The sequence below is a fragment of the Periplaneta americana genome, chromosome 1, assembly GCF_040183065.1.
Source record: "Periplaneta americana isolate PAMFEO1 chromosome 1, P.americana_PAMFEO1_priV1, whole genome shotgun sequence".
NCBI lineage: Eukaryota > Metazoa > Arthropoda > Insecta > Blattodea > Blattidae > Periplaneta > Periplaneta americana.
In genome coordinates this window covers 149557532-149579769 of record NC_091117.1, presented here as the reverse complement: position 1 = coordinate 149579769, position 22238 = coordinate 149557532, and the positions used below count along the sequence as shown (strand labels likewise).

General features: G+C 36.8%; 1 protein-coding gene across 15 annotated transcripts in view; it reads left to right on the top strand.

Moving 5' to 3' along the window:
• Positions 1-22238, top strand: part of LOC138701991 (nose resistant to fluoxetine protein 6-like) — a 1327025-nt gene that overhangs the window by 1216824 nt on the left and 87963 nt on the right. For all 15 annotated transcript variants that reach the window (XM_069829508.1, XM_069829491.1, XM_069829501.1 and 12 more), the window contains one exon: positions 956-1129. In XM_069829508.1, coding sequence (XP_069685609.1) covers positions 956-1129 — 174 coding nt within the window. The remainder of the gene's footprint in view (positions 1-955; positions 1130-22238) is intronic.

The following is a 22238-nucleotide window of genomic DNA, read 5'->3' as shown; positions in this document are numbered from 1 at the left end:
AGTTTATTAATCAATCTTGAAATACAAGGCGTAGTACAAGTGATGAAATGATGATGATGATGATGATGATGATTACTCGTTGCCACGTGGGCCATTCGTCGTCCTCCCCACCACTTCTGCTCACTGCAGAGCTATAATAATAATAATAATAATAATAATAATAATAATAATAATGCTTCTCCCCCTCCTCTTGTTCTCCAACGATCGCCGCACCATTTTATCGGCTCAAGCCAGTGACCTTTGAAGTCCGTGTGATTCGCGTCTACTCCATAGCGTACCCACGTCGTGGCCAGTGCGATGTCCTGCCTTTGGACTTTGACAGATAATCCTTTAGTCATTAAACCCAGTACATACATGACTCAAACTATAAATTTTAGGTCAAGTCTGCACGAGTTATGAGGATGGAATACATTTTAGATTTACAGTATTAATAATGTCACTCTAAACATTAATTAATTCAATAATACCAATTATAATCATACCAATTACAATCATTCCAATTATAATCATACCAGTTATAATCATACCAATCATGTCCCTACAGTAAGTGGGCGGTTATCACAAAATTAAATTATATGTTTCTGGTTCTATCTATGAAACGGATGGACCGAATTAATTTTTTTTCTTCTTCTCTGCAATTACATTTTTTCTCTTCTCTTTTTTTCTTTCCTTCTTCCTGCCTATCTTTCTTTATTTTATCTGCTGTTGTTTCCGCTTGTCATAATTTATTTAATTACTCCTTTCGTTTTTCCAATTTCTTTGCTTCATAATTTTTCTTTCGTATTCTCTTTTCTTCTCCCTTTCTTTCTTTCTTTCTTTCTTTCTTTCTTTCTTTCTTTCTTTCTGCATTCCTTCTTTCCTCTTTTATACTTCAATAAGGAAATGTCAATGATAATTCCCATGATTGCTGTCGCATACACCTCGTAATAAACGTATTGTTTTTATTTTCATTCAGAGTGTGCTGCCACTGTACTGCAGAGCCCCGAGTTGAACCTGGCCCGGCAGATAGTGACGCTGGTGCCGCCCTTCGTGCCGTCGTCTTCCAGCCGCGTGACCAACGAGCAATGCATCAAGGACAGCCAGTACTACCTGCAGGAACTCGACAGCCTGGCGCTCTGGGCCCTCAAGAGTGAGTACAAGCAACAGGTTCGATCGCAGGCAGATTATCTGATATTTTCCATAGATAAAAAAGTATATGGGGCAGATTTACAGTACTTCAATATCCTCTGACATCATTTCACTATTGCTGCGTTATCTCCGTGTCAGATCGTCTCAAAATAATCTCTGCGGTTAACATTGGAAGGTAAAATGCTGTAGATTACCCATGCTAACAATGCTCAATGCACACAAAATGTGATGTGTGGTGGACAAAAGACTACAGCACAAGATTTCTCCAAGTTATTCAGGATTATCTACCATTTCCAGTGCCCCTTTACCGCCAATCAGTGGCGTAACTTTTTATAGCTGGGTCCCCCAACAAAAATGATAATATGGGCCCCTTTCCTTACTGCCATTTTTTTTTTCATAATTTTATTTCTTACGTCTAATTTGAATAAAACAATTTAGCATAGCAAAATACTCTATTTTTAAGCAAAACTAAGGGAACAGAACTGAAAAATATTTAAATGATATAACTTCTATTTTACTAAGACTATAATTACACAATAAAAAGCCTACCTGAGATAAATTTAATGTGAAGCTTAGTTCAACAAGCACTTTTCTTTTCTGGCCTTTTGAGAAGCAAATGACACAATGAAATTAAGTAGGTAAAATATTTGGGTCTTTTCACATTCAATACTTAATACACTGATAGCACCAAGTCTTTCTTGAGTCATGGTACTGGAACGCTGGAATTGCGGTTCACCACAGGTAGTTTGTGTTTGACTGAGTCTACTTTAGTCAATTTCGAAACATATTTATCAAATTTTTTCCTTTTGCCTTTTTCTGCACCACTTAAGTGTTCATAATTACTTTTAAAAAGTTTCATTGTCACAAAACACGAGAAAAATGATGAATTAAATCTAGTAACAAGTAGATGTCTTGCTATACAAAACTTCTTTATTTCAATGTGATTTTACTATTTATATGTTGCGACTACTGCGGGCAACCTGATGACATGAAAATACACCACGAGAAACCATAAAAATCACTCTCACATTTTCAACTTTGGCGTCACTGCAGTATGGTTGTGGGCCAGTCTACTGAGGCAATCGACGGGGGTGTATGATGCCAGTTGGATCATTGTATGCGCATCCTCGGGTCCAGTGATGGCGGTCGTTACCACAGATTTCCATATGCCAGAGAGTAAAAAGAGTGGCTATGCGTTATGGAAAATACATAATGTGGGCCTTGAACTGTAATTCGAACTCATTTTAAAATATGCGTCAGTAACCACTAAACGTTTTCGGCCCCCCCCCCTGGCCTCGGAGCCCCCCCCCCGCAACGCGGGGTCTGCGGGGGTGTAAGTTACGCCATTGATTACCCATACCATTACCATAATCATCGTCATCATCATCATCATCATCTCCTTATTAAAAGTATAGACCTAGTTGTTTGTTTTAGTCTCTAAGTGAATTTTGGTCCCTAATCGTCTTGGAAAATAATGACTTCGGCTTTTATCGAAATATGCTATATCTAACTTGTTTTATATTTTTCAAAATTGTTTCTAGAATTGGTGTAATTTTATATTCCTTTATTACCTTCATTGTCTGAAGTCTGATTAGTGTAATATGTTACTATTGAGCAATGTATGAAATGGAGTTAGTGGGTTATTTTACGACGCTGTATCAACATCTCAGGTTATTTAGCGTCTGAATGAAATGAAGGTGATAATTCCGGTGAAATGAGCCTGGGATCCAGCACCGATAGTTACCCAGCATTTGCTCATATTGGGTTGAGGGAAAACCCATGATAAAACCTCAACCAGATAACTTGCCCCGATCGGGATTCGAACCCGGGCCATCTGGTTTCCCGGTGTATGTAATGGAGGGGAAAGAAACTGGCCACACACCTCATCTCCTGGCTTAGTTGCCTCATGAGTAATGCCTTATTAGTGCCAGGTATGAGGTTCAAACCTGTCTTCGCACAATTAACCAAACAACAATATCTTCATTTCTTTTATGGCCCATTAAGTTATAACTCGCTGTTTTTCGTTTATCATCTATCACCATACCATCAACGTCAACCAGCATCCATCATATATTATTTTTAATGTACCGAAGTACATATGATATTTCCATGCAGTTATTCTACGTCATCATACGATGAAAGAGTTCCGTTCCATTACTCTTTCATCGTAACATCCATCACCTTGCTTACCATAAAACGTGTGTAACATTAATAAACTATTATTCTACTGATTACCAATTATTTTCATAATCGCCATCCATTCCCTTTGTCAACCGCCATTAATCACCATCGTCTATTATGTCCGTGAATCATCAGTCATCTTAACTATAAATATTCTTACATTATCTCAATTAATCATCATTATCACCATCAAATACCACCCATTATTTTCATTTTCAGCGTTATCCACCATCTTCAAATTCACAATGTAATTATCTCTAATAATAAATTATTAGGAAAGTCCAGGATAACAGAAAAGGGTTTGGAATTGAACGGGTTACATCAGTTGCTTGTCTATGCGGATGACGTGAATATGTTAGGAGAAAATCTACAAACGATTACGGAAAATACGGGAATTTTACTTGAAGCAAGTAAAGAGGTAGGTTTGGAAGTAAATCCCGAAAAGATAAACTATATGATTATGTCTCGTGACGAGAGTATTGTACGAAATGGAAATATAAAAATTGGAAATTTATCCTTTGAAGAGGTGGAAAAATTCAAATACCTGGGAACAACAGTAACAAATATAAATGATACTCGGGAGGAAATTAAACACAGAATAAATATGGGAAATGCCTGTTATTATTCGGCTGAGAAACTTTTATCATCCAGTCTGCTGTCAAAAAATCTGAAAGTTAGAATTTATAAAATAGTTATATTACCGGTTGTTGTTTATGGTTGTGAAACTTAGACTCTCACTTTGAGAGAGGAACATAGGTTAAGGGTGTATGAGAATAAGGTGCTTAGGAAAATATTTGGGGCTGAGAGGGATGAAGTTACAGGAGAATGGAGAAAGTTACACAACACAGAACAGCACGCATTGTATTCTTCACCTGACATAATTAGGAACATTAAATCCAGACGTTTGAGATGGGCAGGGCATGTAGCACGTATGGGCGAATCGAGAAATGCATATAGAGTGTTAGTTGGGAAGCCAGAGGGGAAAAAGACCTTTGGGGAGGCTGAGACGTAGATGGGAAGATAATATTAAAATGAATTTGAGGGAGGTGGGATATGATGATAGAGACCGGATTAATGTTGCTCAGGATAGGGACCAATGGCGGGCTTATGTGAGAGCGGCAATGAATCTGCGGGTTCGTTAAAAGTAAGTAAGTATTATTAATCTTACTATGCATCCATAAATCACAACCCGATCACCTAATAATCTCTTACCAGAGGGAACAGGAATTCATACCGTCTACAAATTGTGAGGTTTTTATAGCCAATAGGACTCTGGCATCAGTTTAAGCCAATTATTTCCATTTTCCTTACAGATTCGTTCCACCATTAGGGCCTACTATACGGTAGCCATATCATAATCGCATCGTCTGCAATTGAAACGGGAGTGTACGGAATGAATTACTAATAACGAATTTTATTGGATTATTTTACGACGCTTTATCAACTACTATGGTTATATAACGTCTGAACGAGATGGTGATAATGCCGGTGAAATTAATCCAGAGTTCAACACCGAAAGTTACCCAGCATTTGCCCTTAATGTGTTGAGGAAAACCCGCGGTAAAAATCTCAACCAGGTAACTTGTCCCAACCAGGATTTCAACTCAGGCCTGCTTGTTTAACGATCAGACATGCTAATTGTTACTCCACACGTGTTAAACGTCTATAAAATTTTCTTCTTTCTCCTGTTTTATTCCCGTTTCTCTTCTTCTTCTGATTAATTAACGTGTCGACTAGCTTTAGGGCTATATTAATTCATATTTGTTATTACGATAATGTATTCGAGTAGAAGTTATGAGTTTTTAAGAATATACACTCCCTTGTCAGAATGTAAATTAAAAGTAAACGCTTAATAATGAAATTACAACTTAATTGCTTAATGACAGTCGTCATTATTACATTAAATAATTCACGATATAGATATCTGCAATGCAGAAGCATAATGTTTCTATTTTCGCACGTTCTTACTGCAACTAATAGAGCTTCAGCTGTATATAATTAAGAAAGCCATCACGAGAACAAGACTTTCCCATTCCTTGGAAAGCAGCCATTAGTGATTACAATCGAAGGAACTCTGCCGAGATCAATAGCATTTAACGTCCATTCTAGCGATCTTTTTCTGTCTTTTACGTTGCACGTTCGGTAGGAAATGCTATAGCGGAAAAGGTCCACGGCAAATAATGAAATGTCAAATGATTTCTGTGGGATTCAAGATAAATCATTTATACATCTTGATTACACAACTTTTAACATTACTGTACTGTACTATACTGTACCTAATATTTAACACGCGAAAGCAATAAACTGCATATTCCGAAATAAATCAATTGTTGAAGATATAACTCTTTCTCCTTTTCTTTTCTTCTCTTCTTTTTACTTCATACCTTATATTATTATTTATCTCTTTGCTGTATTTCTTATCTGAATCTCATACTTCCTTTCTTTTAATATTGTACTGTATATTCGCTTTTCCTTTACTCGATACTATTTTCTTCACCTTCTTTCAATCATCCTCTCTTTCCACGTTTCCTCCATTTTTCTACATTATCTGTTTTCCTTTTAAATCCCGTTGTCCTTATTTATTTCTTTCTAGCATTTCTTTCCTTTCATTTCTTCTGCATTTCTCTCTCTTCTTTACCGTTCGTTTTTATTTTTATCTTCTTATAATTTTTTTTTTCGCTAACTGCCGTTTCTCTCCTTTTTTGGGATTTCAATTTACTTTTATCTTTGTCTTCTTTTGATCTTGTTTACTTTGTTTCTGTTGTTCGTTTAATTTTTCTTCCCATAAAAATTTGTTTGTTTCTTTCTTTTATATCTATCTTTCGTTCACGGTTATTGTTTCATTTGTATGTATGTATGTATGTATGTATGTATGTATGTATGTATGTATGTATGTATGTATGTATGTATGTATGTATGTATGTAGTGTGTTTACTTATCTACTTACTTAATTACTTATTTAATTATTTATTTATATAGGCCTATTTATTTATTTTATTTGTTTATTAATTAATTTATATATTTATTTACTTATTTATTTATTTATTCATTCATTCATTTATTTACTTTTAAACACCATGACCTAACATAGTACTATAGACTTATGGTTGACGAGATAATATTCATTCGTCATATTGAAGTGTTTTACATAGTAAGGGTAAATTCCCTTTGGCGAAATACAGCAAACCGATGTGGCACCGTCTGAACTTTCACTACTGCAAAAACTTAATGTCTTGACCCTTCATGTCAGGTGACGTATTAAACATTCCCAGAGAATTATGGATGCCTAAGCAAAGCAAGTAGTCGCCCGATATATTGCATAACGTTAGTGATCTTTTTGCTCAATTTTCTACATCAGCGATCTTCCACTGTTTCTCATTACCATACTGAAAGATTAATCCAGTTTGAAGGATAGCTACTGCTGAGTAAATTATTTGTATGTATTTTATCGGCCTTTTGATTATTAAACTAGTACTTACTAACTTTTTTATTTTCTTCTTCCTTCCCATCTCCACTTTCCCCTCTTCTTTTCCTCTTCTTAGTTTCTATACCGTCCCATTAACCTCTTTCAATTCGTAATTTCATACTTCTTCCCATCTTCCACCCCTTCTTTCTTCTTTTTCTCTTTGCACTTTTTCTCTTCATATAGTCTCTCTTACTTGTTTATTTAAATTTGTTATATGTTATTTACCTTCTTTTGTACTTCTGCTTTATACTTCATACCACCTTTTAAGTGGTCGACACACTTTCTTCTTTCCTTTTAGATTATGTCATGTTAACTCTTTCATTAGCCTTTCGTCGTCCATTCTTTCCACGCATTTCTTATAATTTATTATTATCTGCGTTAAGTATGTATATTTCCGACTCTTGCCTAACGGCCTCATTTTTAATTTTGCCTTATTTTTTGCATCCTGTAACTCTTCTTAAGAATTTCATTTCTATTGTCTGAACTCCATATGTGTCCTTAATAGATGCAACCAATTTTCACAATCATATACTACAGTGATTTAATTGATGCCCATAGGAGCAAGCGCGCGCTTTAGAGCCCAGGAGAGCCTGAGCGCTTTACAGCGGAAAGGAAAGAGACAGACGAAAGAGATAGTTTATGCCGCTTGGTCGAGCTATATTCAGGGATGGCCAGCACTGGTTCAATGGATAAAGGGAAGAGAACTTATTAAAACTGTATCCATGTTAATTTTTAGATTTGTCTTAGAAGTATAAGTGGATTATAAGAATGTAAGTTTTAATTTTAATGCTCATTTTTCACAAGTTTGCTTTTTTATTCAAAAGGAATATTTTCTCAATTTTTTTTTTTTCCTAAAAGTGAAATTTTCAGATATGTTTGTTTAGTAGCCTTACAGGTACTAAAACAATGTTTTCGTAAATCTAATATATCGTAAATACTTATTACTGAAGATAGTGTATTAAAATGTTTGAAAATATTCGCATGGAAATTGTTTGTAAGGAAATGAATTAACAAAGCAAATACTGTTACATCACAAACAAAAAATATGTGCCTATAGCTTCAGCAGATTTCGAGAAAATTTAATATTGTGATAACAGAAAGTTGCACATCAATATCACCTAAAAGCATAATGCGATAAGAGTTTTATTATGTAATATTAGTTACAGTTAAAACATATACCTAGACAACATTGCTTTGTACTATAATATTTTTTTATTATTTTTATAAGGCTAAAGATACCATCAATATCAATTTCAACTTATCATGTCATATTCAATGTCTTTCTTTGGGATAACACTTTCTTTATGAATGATGTGTTTAATTCACTTAGTACAGTATAGTTGTAGTTATGGAATTTGTGTGAATATTCCTTCTTTATTCTTTATTATGTTATTAACGTTTAAAACACAAGTGCAATATCAGGCTAAGAAATAGGTGTTAGTAATTTTGTTTTACAGACAATATAGAAAATAACAAACGGAAAGAAGCCATATAAAAATAACGACATAAAATTGCACGTTCCGTTTGAAGTTTGTACACCACAGTTTTCTTAATCCAAGAGGCTGCTTATTCCTCCTAGCATATCTAGCGCTTAACGCCCGCGCACGACGTGAAGGTCAGAAAAATGCGCTTGCTTTGACATCACTGATATACTAGAACAGGTACCGCCATTGTTTTATAGAATTTAAGTATGGTGTATTTCTTAATCTTATTTATCAGGTCCTCTGCATATAAACATACATTCCTTGCCGCTTCTTATTGACTTAGCAGTAGGCTATCACTGTTCTCAGTGATCGGGATTCCAGTCCGTGATTTGATTAATTATTGTTCTGGTCTGTTTTTTTATATAATTTATTTACTTGAATTTTCTTTTAAAGTGTTACACATTAAATGTAAAATTATATCTCTGCCGGTGACTGGCCGTTGAGTTTTACGTGGCTAATCTTAGTCATAGGCTTTAAAGTACTAAAAGTCAAAATAAAATACAGTAAAACCCCGATTATCCGTCACCCTATTAACCGATTGCTGGATTATCCGTCTGTCTTTCTCGTTCGCAGAAAAAAAATGAGGTACTGTGCATTATATTAGTACGAATTTTTTCTACAGAGTGTTTTTTTTAACCTTTACCCTCACGCATTATGGCCTACTCTTCGAGTGGCCGTACTGTTTATCTTCTAGGCAGAATGTTTTCTACAGTGTCAAAAGAAAATATGTTGCACTACAGAAAAAAAGTGCAAGTAATTGAGTGGTTTGGGAAAAGAGAAAATGTAGTTCATTTCACATCACAATACGAGATATGAATTAAAATTGTAAGCGATTTAGGCTAATGAAAATTAAAATATAAACTGTATAAAATTGGTAAATCTACAACATGATACCTCTACTATTCCTATCTTTCCACAGACAGTCGTCATAAGTTTTCTTAGCCATTAAAAACCCGTCGTTGAAAACCAGACATAAGTATAATAAATAATGTTTTAATAACTGACATCGAAAAATTAAACATGAATTGTAAAAAAAAAAAAAAAAAAAAAAAAAAAAAAACAACAGACTTAAATTAGTGGACTTCTGATCCACTACCTAGCATATTAAAAGAAAAGACCTAGCATATTAAAAGAAAAGACCATGGAGGAAATTACGAAAATATTATGTACTTAGTTTATGAAAACTTTTTATGGTACGGATTATCCGATTTTTCGATTAACCGTTCACTCCATCCCCTTCATTACCACGGATAATAGAGGTTCTACTGTATATCTGTTTGCCTTCAATCCAATTCTCTGGCCACTGCTTGCTTGAATGCAAACTGAGCGTTTAGACATACTTTTTCTCACAGATTAGTACAACCTTTTGCTATCTCATTTCCCCTCTCCGTAAACTATGATATTGCACAGAGGCAGAGATACAATACCATAGCAGTAAAAGTCGGACAATCTCTGTAATGAACTGTGATGAGAAGCTTTGTAGCTTTGTCTCCTCTGTTGCTTCCCGTGGTATGGAGATCTAACGATGTTTCCTTGAAAAGAGTGGGTCTCTTCAATGAATAAATTGGTCTCACTTATGAATAAAGCACACTTCAATGGTTTCGGATGGCGTAAGGAATATATATTTCATGATGCCACATGCATATATCTCTTTGGATGTCGGATACGTCTCTCGCTTCGTTCACAGAATTTCACTCATTGACTTCTGGAAATATTTCACTAGTTCACCACCTACAAGTGTCGCGAAACTTTTATCTCGCTATAGCGACGTCAGAAGTGATGAATTCAATTCTATACAGGTGAAAATGGATACCAGACTGAACTCAGAAAACAGAATATTCGCTGCTCGGTTTGCTGACGGTTTGCAGCAAGTGTATGTTAGTGTGTTCCTTTCTAGTTTCAATCGACAAAGTCAGCTAGTCACTATCGTGGCCGCGTCTGTGGTTCAGTACTAGCGACAGATCTTTGATGGAGGCGGTTAGGGTTCCATTCCCGGCCTGGTCAGAATGGAATTTGTGGTAAAGAACAAAGCATAGGATTTTTCTCGGGGTGTTCAGCTCCCCTTTTTCATTCCAGCAACGCTTTCCATCTCACCCTTATTACATCTTACTAGCTATAGTGGTTAAAACAGTTTGGCCTGAAGTCTTAGGGGTAGTAGGCCTACTGGTCTCCGATGCTATTGTAGGATTCACGGGCTAAGGCTCTGAGCCCTGAGGCTTATAAATTAGAGGGCGGATGTTGATGGCCTAAAAATCTACTTAAAATGATCATTAAAATGCCCTTAAACTAATGGAAAAATGGCATAGAATTACTGTAAAAGAAAATTACATTTAAATATTATTCACCGTACTCGCACCACAACTTCTTAAAAATTAGTCACCTTGTTTCAATGACTGCCTGCAAATCTCGGAGAGAGGAGACAACTTCCTGTAATTTGGCTAAGATAAAGGAAAAGAACATGCAACAAAATGAAGGTTTTAAGGGAAAACTATAGATTTTAATGAGGGTTTACAATGTGTTTCAATCAGTGTCAGTGCCTTCATTCTCCTTCTCCTCTTCCTTCCTCGCTTCAATTTTGTTACCAGATCTTTCAGATGAGGGAGTGTGAATGACAAAACAAATTGTGGGCGCAGCGTGCATTGTTGCAATCTTTGTGTTAAAAACACTGTCTACTACAGTAGACATCCCTTCCGAACCATGTTGAGGACATAACGTCCTGTCCAGAACACGGTGAAAGTTTCCCCCCTTCCAAACATAAATTCTAAAGACATCCTCCTACCGACAAAATTCCTCACTTAAATTAAGCTGCTGTCAAGCATTTTATATTACTTCCGTTGTGTGAAGTGAAGCCTTCAGTGGAATGAAGGATGGACTTTAGAGTCTGTTCCAAACTATGAAATTCAAACTTCATTGTTATTCACTTATTCAGTAGGTAATTACTACTGACCTATTTGGTTTGAAAATGATTTAACAGACCCATCGGTAAAGAAGAAATTGAAATGCATTCGAAATGATCTAAAAATTCTTCAAAGTATTAAAAATGACCAAAAATGCCGAAAAAGAATATAAAAATAACCTATTAGTTCAAAAACGTAAAAAAATGCAATATAAGAAATTACTTTTTTTACGTTGATATTAACATAGAAAGGATTTCTACATTAATAGGCATCGTCCTAATGTGAAAAATATGAAGATGACTTTTAATCAACATCCGCCCCCTACTTATAATATATACACGTCTCAGGATGTGACCTGGCTCCGTCCGGGCTGAGGCAGGATGACCAACCTGTCAACATCGGATACACATGTGCCACCAGGGCCGCTTGTCGGACTTGGACAGTCATGTCGTATAGAGCGCATTATGAGCCAACGTATACCAAAGTGCATGGCCTGGGTCCAGCTCCAGCCTTTGAATAGCCAGTAAGTCAGCCAGCCAACACCTATAATTCATTCATTCCATTCTGCATAAGGGCAGGTCTTTACTGCAAACCCAACATTCTCCAATTTTTCTCTTTCACTTTTCTCTAAGTCTGTGCATAAGATTCATATATCTTAATGTTATCTATCACCTCATATCTTCTTCTGTCCCGAACTTTTCTCCCATTCACCATTCCTTCCAGTGGATCCTTCAGTAGGCAGTTTTTCCTTAACCCAATAAATTTATTTTTTCTTCCTGCTTAATTTCAGCATTTTTATTTTTTTCACCCATTGTTTCTAGCACAGCTTCATTTCTTATTCTGTCTGCCCATTTCACACGTTCCAGATTTCAGATGCTTCCAATCGTTTCTCTTCACTTACGTCGTAATGTCCATCTCTCTCCTCCATACAATGCAACACTCCACACAAAGCACTTCACTAGTCCCTTCCTTTGTTTCTTTTTCCAGAGGTCTGCAGAATATGCTCCTTTTTCTATTACAAGCTAGCCACCGGCGTGGCTCAGTCGGTTAAGGCGCTTGCCTGCCGGTCTGAAGTTGCGTTCGGGCGCGGGTTCGATTCCCGCTTGGGCTGATTACCTGGTTGGGTTTTTTCCGAGGTTTTTCCCCAACCGTAATGTGAATGCAAGGTAATCTATGGCGAATCCTCGGCCTCATCTCGCCAAATATCATCTCGCCATCACCAATCTCATCGACGCTAAATAACCTAGTAGTTCATACAGCGTCGTTAAATAACCAACTAAAATAAAAAAAATCTATTACAAGCTTCCTTTGTTATTATGCATGGGTAACTTAATAATAATTGTTACGTTAACCATCAGTGTTAGATCTGTGGCAACATGTCACTTGCAATAAGAATTTTGTCCTTCTATGGCTCATGGAGAATGAAAAAATGGTGAAGTTAAGGCAGGAAACATGGAGTACCCTCAAGTAAACGTGTCTCAACATCATTTCTGTTCTTAGCTCTTTTCTGAAAACATTAATTTCTGTTAGGAATTGGACGTCTACATAATATTATACAACTGCTTAAAGAACTTAAATAAAAGGACCTCGTTAAGTAATTAACTGTCACGTGATTTCCTCCCTTTCTACGACCTTGCGACAAAACCACTTGGACGGACAGTAGATAGCATGTCGGAGTAATTTTATCTTTTCGGATCGGGCAGAAGTGAAGATTGAATTTACAGTACGTAAGGTACTCTTTTATAGAGTAGGTAGAGAATTATTTCAATATGAGTTACTAATACGAAGGACGAAACTGGTAATTGAAATTAGGTACAGTAGTCTATAGTGAGATAATATGCACAAAAGAACTGAAGCCTGTATTGAAATAAACGGCTTTGTTTATTTGTTTGTAGTTTATTTGTGTGATTTGTTTGTATTTTACGCCAGTATCATTGAACTCCAGTCGTGGAAGGGGGTAGCAAACGGTATTTCCGGTTCTCAACCGTTAATCCAAAGGTATAGCCAGGTTAATATTAGAAATGTTAGTAAAAATAAAATTATGTCCCTGTATATTTTCTAGTTTTATAATACGGCTGTGTTATGAATGAGTAAATACCAGAAATGGGAATTCCTAGAAGAAAAATCTCTTCCCTTATTATTTTGTACACTAAAAATAATTCCTCTTACTGTAGATTAGCAGATATTTAAGACCGTTTCTGGCATGGGAAGCTGTCACTTTAGCCGTTTGTTAACGATATGCCAAATATAATCGTTAAATGAGGGATTGCAATCGCTTCAATGACAATAAATTTCGATCTTGGATGAGACGACTTCTCAGAACCTCTTCAATGAACATAACGATAAAGGCAAAAGAGGATATAAATATTCATTCAAATTGTTTGTGAGCTATAAATCAATGTGTACGTTACAAAACAGGTTTTTATAACCTATTGCTTCCTTTCTCTGACCACTTCTACATCACATTATGCAATAGAAAATGATTAATAACAAAAGTCATTGTAACCAACAAGTTCGGATTCGAGGAATAAACCTGTTTCAAGGTCGATCCGTAAATACTAGCCCTACATACTTCGTTATTAGCAACTTCTTCATAATCCTAATCATCACATAACTTCAAAGATTAGTCTTCTTGTGTGTTAATGTCTACCTGCACTCTTGTGCTGATTTTTGACATCCAAAAGGAAGGGACTCCTTGCTTATGACGACAAATGACAATCATTATACAGGAAAAATACATTCAATCTTATAGCATGGGCCTTAGAGCCTTGCACGTTGCACTTAATCGGTTAAGATTCAGTTATCTTTGGAAGAACTTGACCCATTTAGCCCAGCGGTTCCCAAAGTGTGAGTCGTGACCCACTGGGAGGGGGGGTCGTGTCAAGAGCTGAGAGGGTTGCGAGATGGTTTATAAAATAAAACAAAAAACAACTTTATTAACATATATTTATTTTGTATTTAGAAACATTACAATGGTGAACATAAGTTTTTTTTGGCAGAAACCATAAAAAAACCTTGATCAAAACTACTTCCGACTTGACAGCTTAAGGTACGGTCACAATTTGCTACTTTTGCAGCGATGCAGTACAAAAAACTGCGCAACTCTCGTACTGTGACGTGTGAACAACGGTGCAACCCTAAAAGTAGCGGCTGCCGAACCTGCTGTCCGCTTTTTCATGCTGCGAGCAGCTTTTAAGGAGCGACGTGTGAACAGGATTCTGAGGGTTGCAGCCGCAGAATTTTTGATATCGCTTTTGTTGAAACTTTTGCTGCGGTTGCGACCAGTGTTGCCACTCAAATGTGCCAATGATACTTTTATTGTTTGGATGTATTTTAATGTTAGATGTGATGAAAATAAATTATTTGTAACAGTTATTAAATGCACAGCACAGTCTGAGCATATTTGCTGACGATATAATTCATTTTTTTAATTTACTGTAGTGTAGTTTCAAACAGGAGGGTTGCCAACATTGATTACGTGAATATGCTGTTGGTTATCATTTAAGTATATAGGCGTTTTTAAAAGCTTTATAGTAAAAATAATGCCAATTTCTGAATACTAGTTAGGACAGAAAAGCAAATAATAGATAAATAAGCTTTCACATGAGTTTCTTAATAATGCGAACATAACCACAAAATGTATATTAAGAAGTCAACACGGAGATGGAAACCTGCAGCATGACTGCGGCTGCAAAAGTAGCGCCTTATGTGTGAACAGACACGCAACCTCCAGTTGCAACTTTTGCTGCACTCGGGTTGCGCAGCACGAAAAGTAGCGTGCAGCGCGCTACTTTTGGCTTACGTGTGAACACGACGCGCAACTTTTGCAGCTGCAGTACAAAAGTTGCGCAGCAGCAGTACAAAAGTTGCGCAGCAAAAGTAGCGACGTATGACCGTACCTTTACAGAGAAGGGGGAGCAGTGTTCTCATGTTGCCCATCTTACGTGGAAGCGAGCGCACTGCTGATAGAGTGCAGTAATGATCGGCTGACATGAACACATATATTTCTAACCAGTTTGTTGAACCCTAGGCATTACAATTTGTTTATATTATTATTTTATTACTCTATTATTATTATTATTATTATTATTATTATTATTATTATTATTATTATTATTATTATGAGTAGTAGTAGTAGTAGTCTTCAATGTATTATCACAGTCTAATATATACAGTCATGAAGCTCAATATGTAGGAAATATGCATCCATAGATAGTTGCTAACCACTAGGATGGTTACTATCGCCTCATTACAGACAATGCGAAATAGTATCGGCACAATCTATTGTTCCTAGTACCCTCAACAACTCTACGACGTGAACAAAAGTGATATTCCTCGAAAGTTACTACAGTTGGTCTTGTCCCCCTTCCTGAAACAATAATACAACTAAATAATATTTTTAATTCACACAAAGCACGTGCTAACCAGCCAACTCAAAGTCATTCCGGGCACTGTATTCACCACTAGGCCGTGATATTCACGTGCAGTTTGTAAACATAGACACGGCAATACCGTCCCGTTACCATGGTTACGCGTCTCTCGTGATTGGTTGATTTGAATAGTTGCCATGGTAACATGCTAAAGGCGCCATTTGTCAGGTCGGAAGTAGTTTTGGACAGAACATACTGTAGCTTCTCAAATTTTTACTCTGCATTCGATACATAATAGTGATATCATTTTCATGTTCAAAGTTCAAAGTGATTTCTCACTTTTGTTTTCATGGCAAGCATAGAAAAGAAACTTATTTTGTATAAATACGAGGTTAGCAAACATTAAATAACTTATGAGCCTCTTTTGCAAACTCGAAGTAGTCTTGAATTCTTTTCATCCAAATCTGATCTACGCTCTGCAAAAAAAAAAAAAAATCTAGCCTCAACTTTCCATCAATATGTACATATTTCAATAAGTTTTTTTAATTGAAGCGAATAGAACGCAACGTCTAAAAACGGACTCAGTATCCATCTGTGACTGTCATACCGATTCGTCGTTTATATTCATCGCATCCAACTTCGGAGGCTGATTGACACGCAGGCTTCTAACTATGTTGTAGGTCATTGTGCTGTATGTTGAAGAGTTCACATGTGGTTATTTCATCTACTCTTTCGTTGCCTTCTATATTTACATGACTTGGCATTCGTTGAAAGTGTATTTTCTTGTGTTGTTAGAAGCAACCTATGTAATATTAGAAATGACTTTGTTTAAAGGTAGTATTCTACCAATGTAATATTATAAATGGCTTGTTTAAAGGTAGTATTCTGAAACTTAATGTTGATGTACTAAATATAATGTGGTTTTAGCATTCCCAGAGACAAGATCCAAACGAAAAAGTCCAAATATATAAAAGGTCTATACAGGAAAGTCCAGATATGTTTTCGTCCGAAACAAAACGTTCAAAAGTATAAATGTCCAAATTTGAAATGTCCAATAGACGAGAGAGCCCAAAATGCAAAATGGGCCATTATACAAAAATGTTTATTTAAAAAGGGAGCAAACGTATGAAAGCAATACCACGAGAAAAAACTCAAGACGAGAATGTTTCAAAGGTGACACACACACACGAAAGCAATGCTTTTGTTGTTATGCAAATGAAAGACTTCGAAAATTCTTAGTACTTTGTAGTAAATCTCAATGATAATTTTGAAGAAGAAATTATGGAGTTCGTCCCATATGTGGATACCAAATACATCAATAGTAGGTCAGGAAGAGGATGGAGGAGGGCTGTTCTCCCTAAGTTCCCACTTGAAGTGTGGAATGTTTATGAATTAGTGTTAAATGGTCGCCAACGAACGAACAACGCTATGGAGGGATTCCACTCTCAGTTTCAAAGATTAGTTATATCTCACCATCTAAATATAGACTATGAGGATTTGTAGAACATTTAAAACAACAGCAGAATGAAATGGAAGTAGTGGTGATACAATAATTAGGCTATTAGGTGGGCATGAAAATATTAAACATATAGGGCCGTATTCATAGACATTTTTAGCGCGGGCTTCCGGTGGATGATCAGCGTTTTTCGTATTCATAAACCAGTGTTAGCGATAGGATATGATTTGAATTCTGTACAAGTAACCAGTGGATAGCCAGGCTAGCTTAGTACGCTCGTAGCGCGTGCTGCGAAATGTCTATGAATAGCACCCATAATGTTGATAGCCAGTATTAAGAAGCTATTTGAGGTTAAGTTTCACAAGCATACTTAAATAGGCGGTATTGATTCTCTATAGGTTTTTTATGATATTTTTTCTGTTATCGAAGAACAAAGCTATTTCTTAATTGAGATTGTTCACGAGTATCGGCCATTTTAATAGCAATAACATAATAAAACAACAGCGATCGTCTTCTTTTCTTTCCTAGGAGTAATGTCAATTATAATCCCACTACAGTTTAACTTAACCGAGACTCTGTAATACGGCGCATTGCGTTAAACTCTCAGTTAGGTTTAACTTTGGTTTAACTCAATCTTCAGAATAACCGTATTTATAATACCGGGGCTAAGTGGTTTAATCTTCCCGGCACTAGCGACATCTACGAGGCACGCTCTTAGATTCAAAACGAATAACGGCATAAGAACCCTGCCATTGGACAAAATATATATCGTCGTTGTTCATGCAATAACGGCTATGTGTAAAATATAAAAATTTTCAGTAGGAAGAAAAAAAATATTCCTCCTATGGCAGCCGTACATAGGAGACTGTGAATTCTTACTTTTTGAAAGAAATAAATATAATTACATATAGGAGATTTTATTATTTGCTGTATTACTACTCGTATTTAAGTTATTTAATAGAGTAAAAACCTGAAAATCGATAAATATGTCGTCCACACCTGTGAAGTAACGGTCAGCGCGTCTGGCTGAGAAACCAGGTGGACCGGGTTCGATTCCCGGTCGGGACAAGTTACCTGGTTGAAGTTTTTTCCGGGGTTTTCCCTCAACCCAATATGAGCAAATGCTGGGTAACTTTTGGTGCTGGACCCCGGATTCATTTCACCGGCATTATCACCTTCATATCATTCAGACGCTAAATAACCTAAGATGTTGATAAAGCGTCGTAAAATAACCTACTAAAAAAAAAGATAAATATGTCACATAGGAGTTATTGCAGGAACAACGACGATATAAATATTTAAAACTAATATTCACTAGAGATGCGAAATTCATAAGAAAAACTTTATTTATTTATTTATTTATTTATTTATTTATTTATTTATTTATTTATTTATTTATTTATTTATTTATTCATTTATTTATGTTTAATTTCAATAGTTTACGTATTTACGATTTCTTACAACTACTTAGTCGTGTCCTGACTTACTTCCTGGCACTATTGTCGTTGAGGAGGTTGTTTTTGTCGTAGTGCGGCTCATGCAAACACAATTAGCTCCGCACTGCATATAATTCATGTAGAAAGGTGGATGACAATCCATTGTGTGTTGAAACAATGCAAATGCCCAATCAAAACTTTCTAAATAATTAGTGTCTATGCTGCTTGTAGGCACTGCTGCTGGAATGTGCGGAACAAGTTGTGAAACATCTCCCTTTGCCCCATCCCGGTATTCCAAGGTATGGGGTTCATTTCTTCATGTCTAGATTAATTGTATTTGACTAAGACGAGAGCAGACTAATTTCTAAATCATTGCCAGTTAAAAACAAGACGGAAATTCGTAAATGCATGTAAAACTCAGAGACTGCCATTCTATTAATGTTTACTTCATTATATCTAGTTTTATTGCTAAAGAATTAGGGATTTATCATCTTCTACATAAAGAGTTTTACCTTATGACACATTTCGTTCCCACTATTAACGAGAATTTTGAACACTCATTTGATATTCAAAAGTAGTGAACCTTCCCGGTTATGTTATCAGCTGAAGACAAATAACAAGAGCGGGGAAGACTGTTGTACCTTCATCATAGCGTAACCTTTGAACATTTTTTCTTTTTTAATTTTTGCTGCTACCTAGAGCACTCAAACTGAAGTAGATTGTAGAGAAAGCCACTAAGTAGCTCTGGTCATAGTTTCGGTTTGATTTATTGCAAAGTGTGAGTTCTGTAAACAAAAGAATTTTTTTAGTACCAAAAGTAAACATTTCGTTCATTGTTATATGTTTTCTAACACAAAACTAGATTGTATTTGTTATATCTATCAAATACAGTGTGTTCCCTATCATCTGGTGAGTAATAACATAATCCATGATTTATTCGAATCTCTAGTTTTGGGAACCATATTTCTTTAAACGTGCACCGTCTTGTACCATTGAACACAAAACATTTCGTACAATGGAACATGTTCCAAGGTACATGATACTATAGGTTTTTGTTTTTCTTTTATTGTAAGATCATGTAACGAAGTAAGTCCGGAGTTAAGAGGCCCCCAATTGATCCGGATGCCTTGAAGAAAGTTGTTGAAGCAGTTATTGCTCCCCCAGGAAATAAAATCTAAACCAGAAAAGCCTGATGGCAAATACATTTTAAATATGATTGTCAGTTTTTACAGCTATATTCCAACCTATATTCCATGTGTTACAATTTTCAAGAGGGTATGTTCCAAAGTACATGAACCTGTTGTTCCTTTGAACACATTACATATCCCTTCATTTTATTTTTTCCATCGTTATTAGATCTGTCAAACAGGAAAATACATACAAGAAGTTGTAAAGGAATCTTCAATAATTATTTCAAGCATTTTTTCATTAAAAAATTTCATTTCCCAAAATTAAATACAATGTGAAAAGTGTTTCAAGGTAGAACAGTCTCCCCTACACTTCCAGGCCCACGAAAGGAAGACATCTCTTATACCTAACCTGGAATTAAATCCGGATCGTTTGCTTTTGTAGCCGCATATGCTACCATTTGAGCTATGGAGGAGGACAACACAGACTAAAGCTGGAAATAGAAAGTCAGTTATTGAGAAAAGTTACAACTCACTTGTCTCAGGGTGCCTGCACTATACTATATCCCTGTTTCAAAAATACACTGAACAATTTGAAAGTTGGATTCCACATATGTAGAGGATCAAAAATGTAATATAAACAAGGGTACGGAAATTGATAATTATTGAGATATCAGACAATCAAGTATTTTATGTTAGAACGTTACTAGCTCCCGTTTAGTTTTAAAATGATGCACCATGTTCAGTACTTCACAAGAAGTGTTCGAAATGTCCATCCTCTGCCGTACAGCAGGCTTATGTTCGTCTCATTGAGGTACGAATACCCTCAAAAATACCTGGTGTTGTACGTATTGACAATCCTGCACAATTCTTGCATGAAATGTTGCTTCATCTTTCACAGCAGTTGAATCGAAAAATCGAAAAAGAGAGGAGAATTGGGAGGACAAATTTAAAAGGTACGCAAAACGCGTCCTTGCAAGGGTTTGGGGGCTGTACGAAACTAAATATGTTAGCTCCAAGCCTGTTGGCCACTAGTCTCACTCCGGGTTACGCTGCTCCACTGAAGGAGCTCTAGAAAAATTTGAAGGGGAAAACCGAAAATGAACGTAACCTCTTAGGTACCACATACGCGAGGGGGACGGAAATGTGATCAAATGATCACGGCACGGGGCGAGGAGGAGATGGCTGGTGTTTGCCGTTAGGATGGCAGGTGTTATCTTGCACATTGAAAAGGGGCTTAGCCATTTCGCAGTGCAAGTGGAGTCGTGAAGACTCTGTCATCTGTTGTTCGATGACAAGGCAAGTGAAGGCCGTCAGAAGAAGCGCCGTGAAATCTAAATCTGCAATTTGAGAGGTTCCCTGTCCTTTCAAATTGCGACTAATTGAGTGACCTCGTACATTTAATAGACAATTTATAGGTTCTGAACTAGGGCATACGTCGTTTACAAAAAAAAAAAAAAAGAAAGGGGGGGGGATATATATGGGGAAGGGCATATAGGTCCGTGGCCCATTTCTTTTAGGGCTCATCCCGACATTTGTCTTACGCCTTAGGAAAACCACGGAATACCTTAGGCAGGATGAGTTGTCTCATATAAGACACTGGCCAATTTGGCTATTAGGTAGGAGGTGATTGTTGTCATGAGCCTTGTTGAATCGTCTCAATTTAGAGACCAGCCATTTGGCTTTATGGTGACTCAATTACGAAGAGAGGGGAGAGATGTAATTATTAATTAATTTAGAGTAATTAGGGAGATTCATGGGGATATGAGTGCAGGTCTGTGCCCCATTTCTTTTAGGGCTCATCCCGACATTTGTCTTAGCGCCTTAGGAAAACCACGGCAAAACCTTAGGCAGGATGAGTTGTCTCAATTTCAGAGACTAGCCAGTTGGCTCTTAGGTAGAATGACTCTATGAATCGATGGAGCCCATTGGCTCTATGATAGTTCCATCGATCAACAAAAGTAGATATTGTTAGGGAGGGATTTTGTTTAGCCCAGTTAAGACAAGGTCATTTTAAAGCGGTTGCACTATCCAAGGAGTCTCTTGGAGTTGAGTCGTGACTACCAAAACCTGGGAGTAACGCCAGCCTCCCTGTCTTCCTGTCTCAAGAATATAGCTAATGGACCTGTCTGGTGTCTACGCCGTAACCTAGGATCATACTGGCCGAGGCCAGATATGAGCGGGTTGGGGTTAGCACGAGCTTCCGCATATAGGTTCCTAGCCAGTCGAGCAATGAACTCGTCTATGGTTGACAAGTCTAGTTCATCATGGAACTTTCTTCTCGAGGCGACTCGGGGGAGATGAGCAATGAGTCGAATCACCTGGTTTTGGATAATTAGGAGTTTACGGAGATGGGACACTGCCGCAAACCCCCATGCGGATGCGGCATAGGTAATGACAGAGCGAATGAGGGCCTTATACATGGTAAGTGCTACCCCCAGGTTGTCAGGAGTTAAGGCCGCCAGAATGGGATAGTGTCTATCAGCCCGTTGGCCTTGCGAAGAAGGGATTGGATGTGATCTCGGAAGGTGAGATGAGAGTCCATAATGATCCCTAAATATTTAATTTGGTTCATCCACGGCATTTCTTGTCCGAAAAGTGTGGGTGGTGGTGGTATGTCTTCGAGCCTCGCTCTTAGTGAAAAGAGTGTCGCCTGGCATTTCTCTACATTGACCTTGATTCTCCAGTCGTGG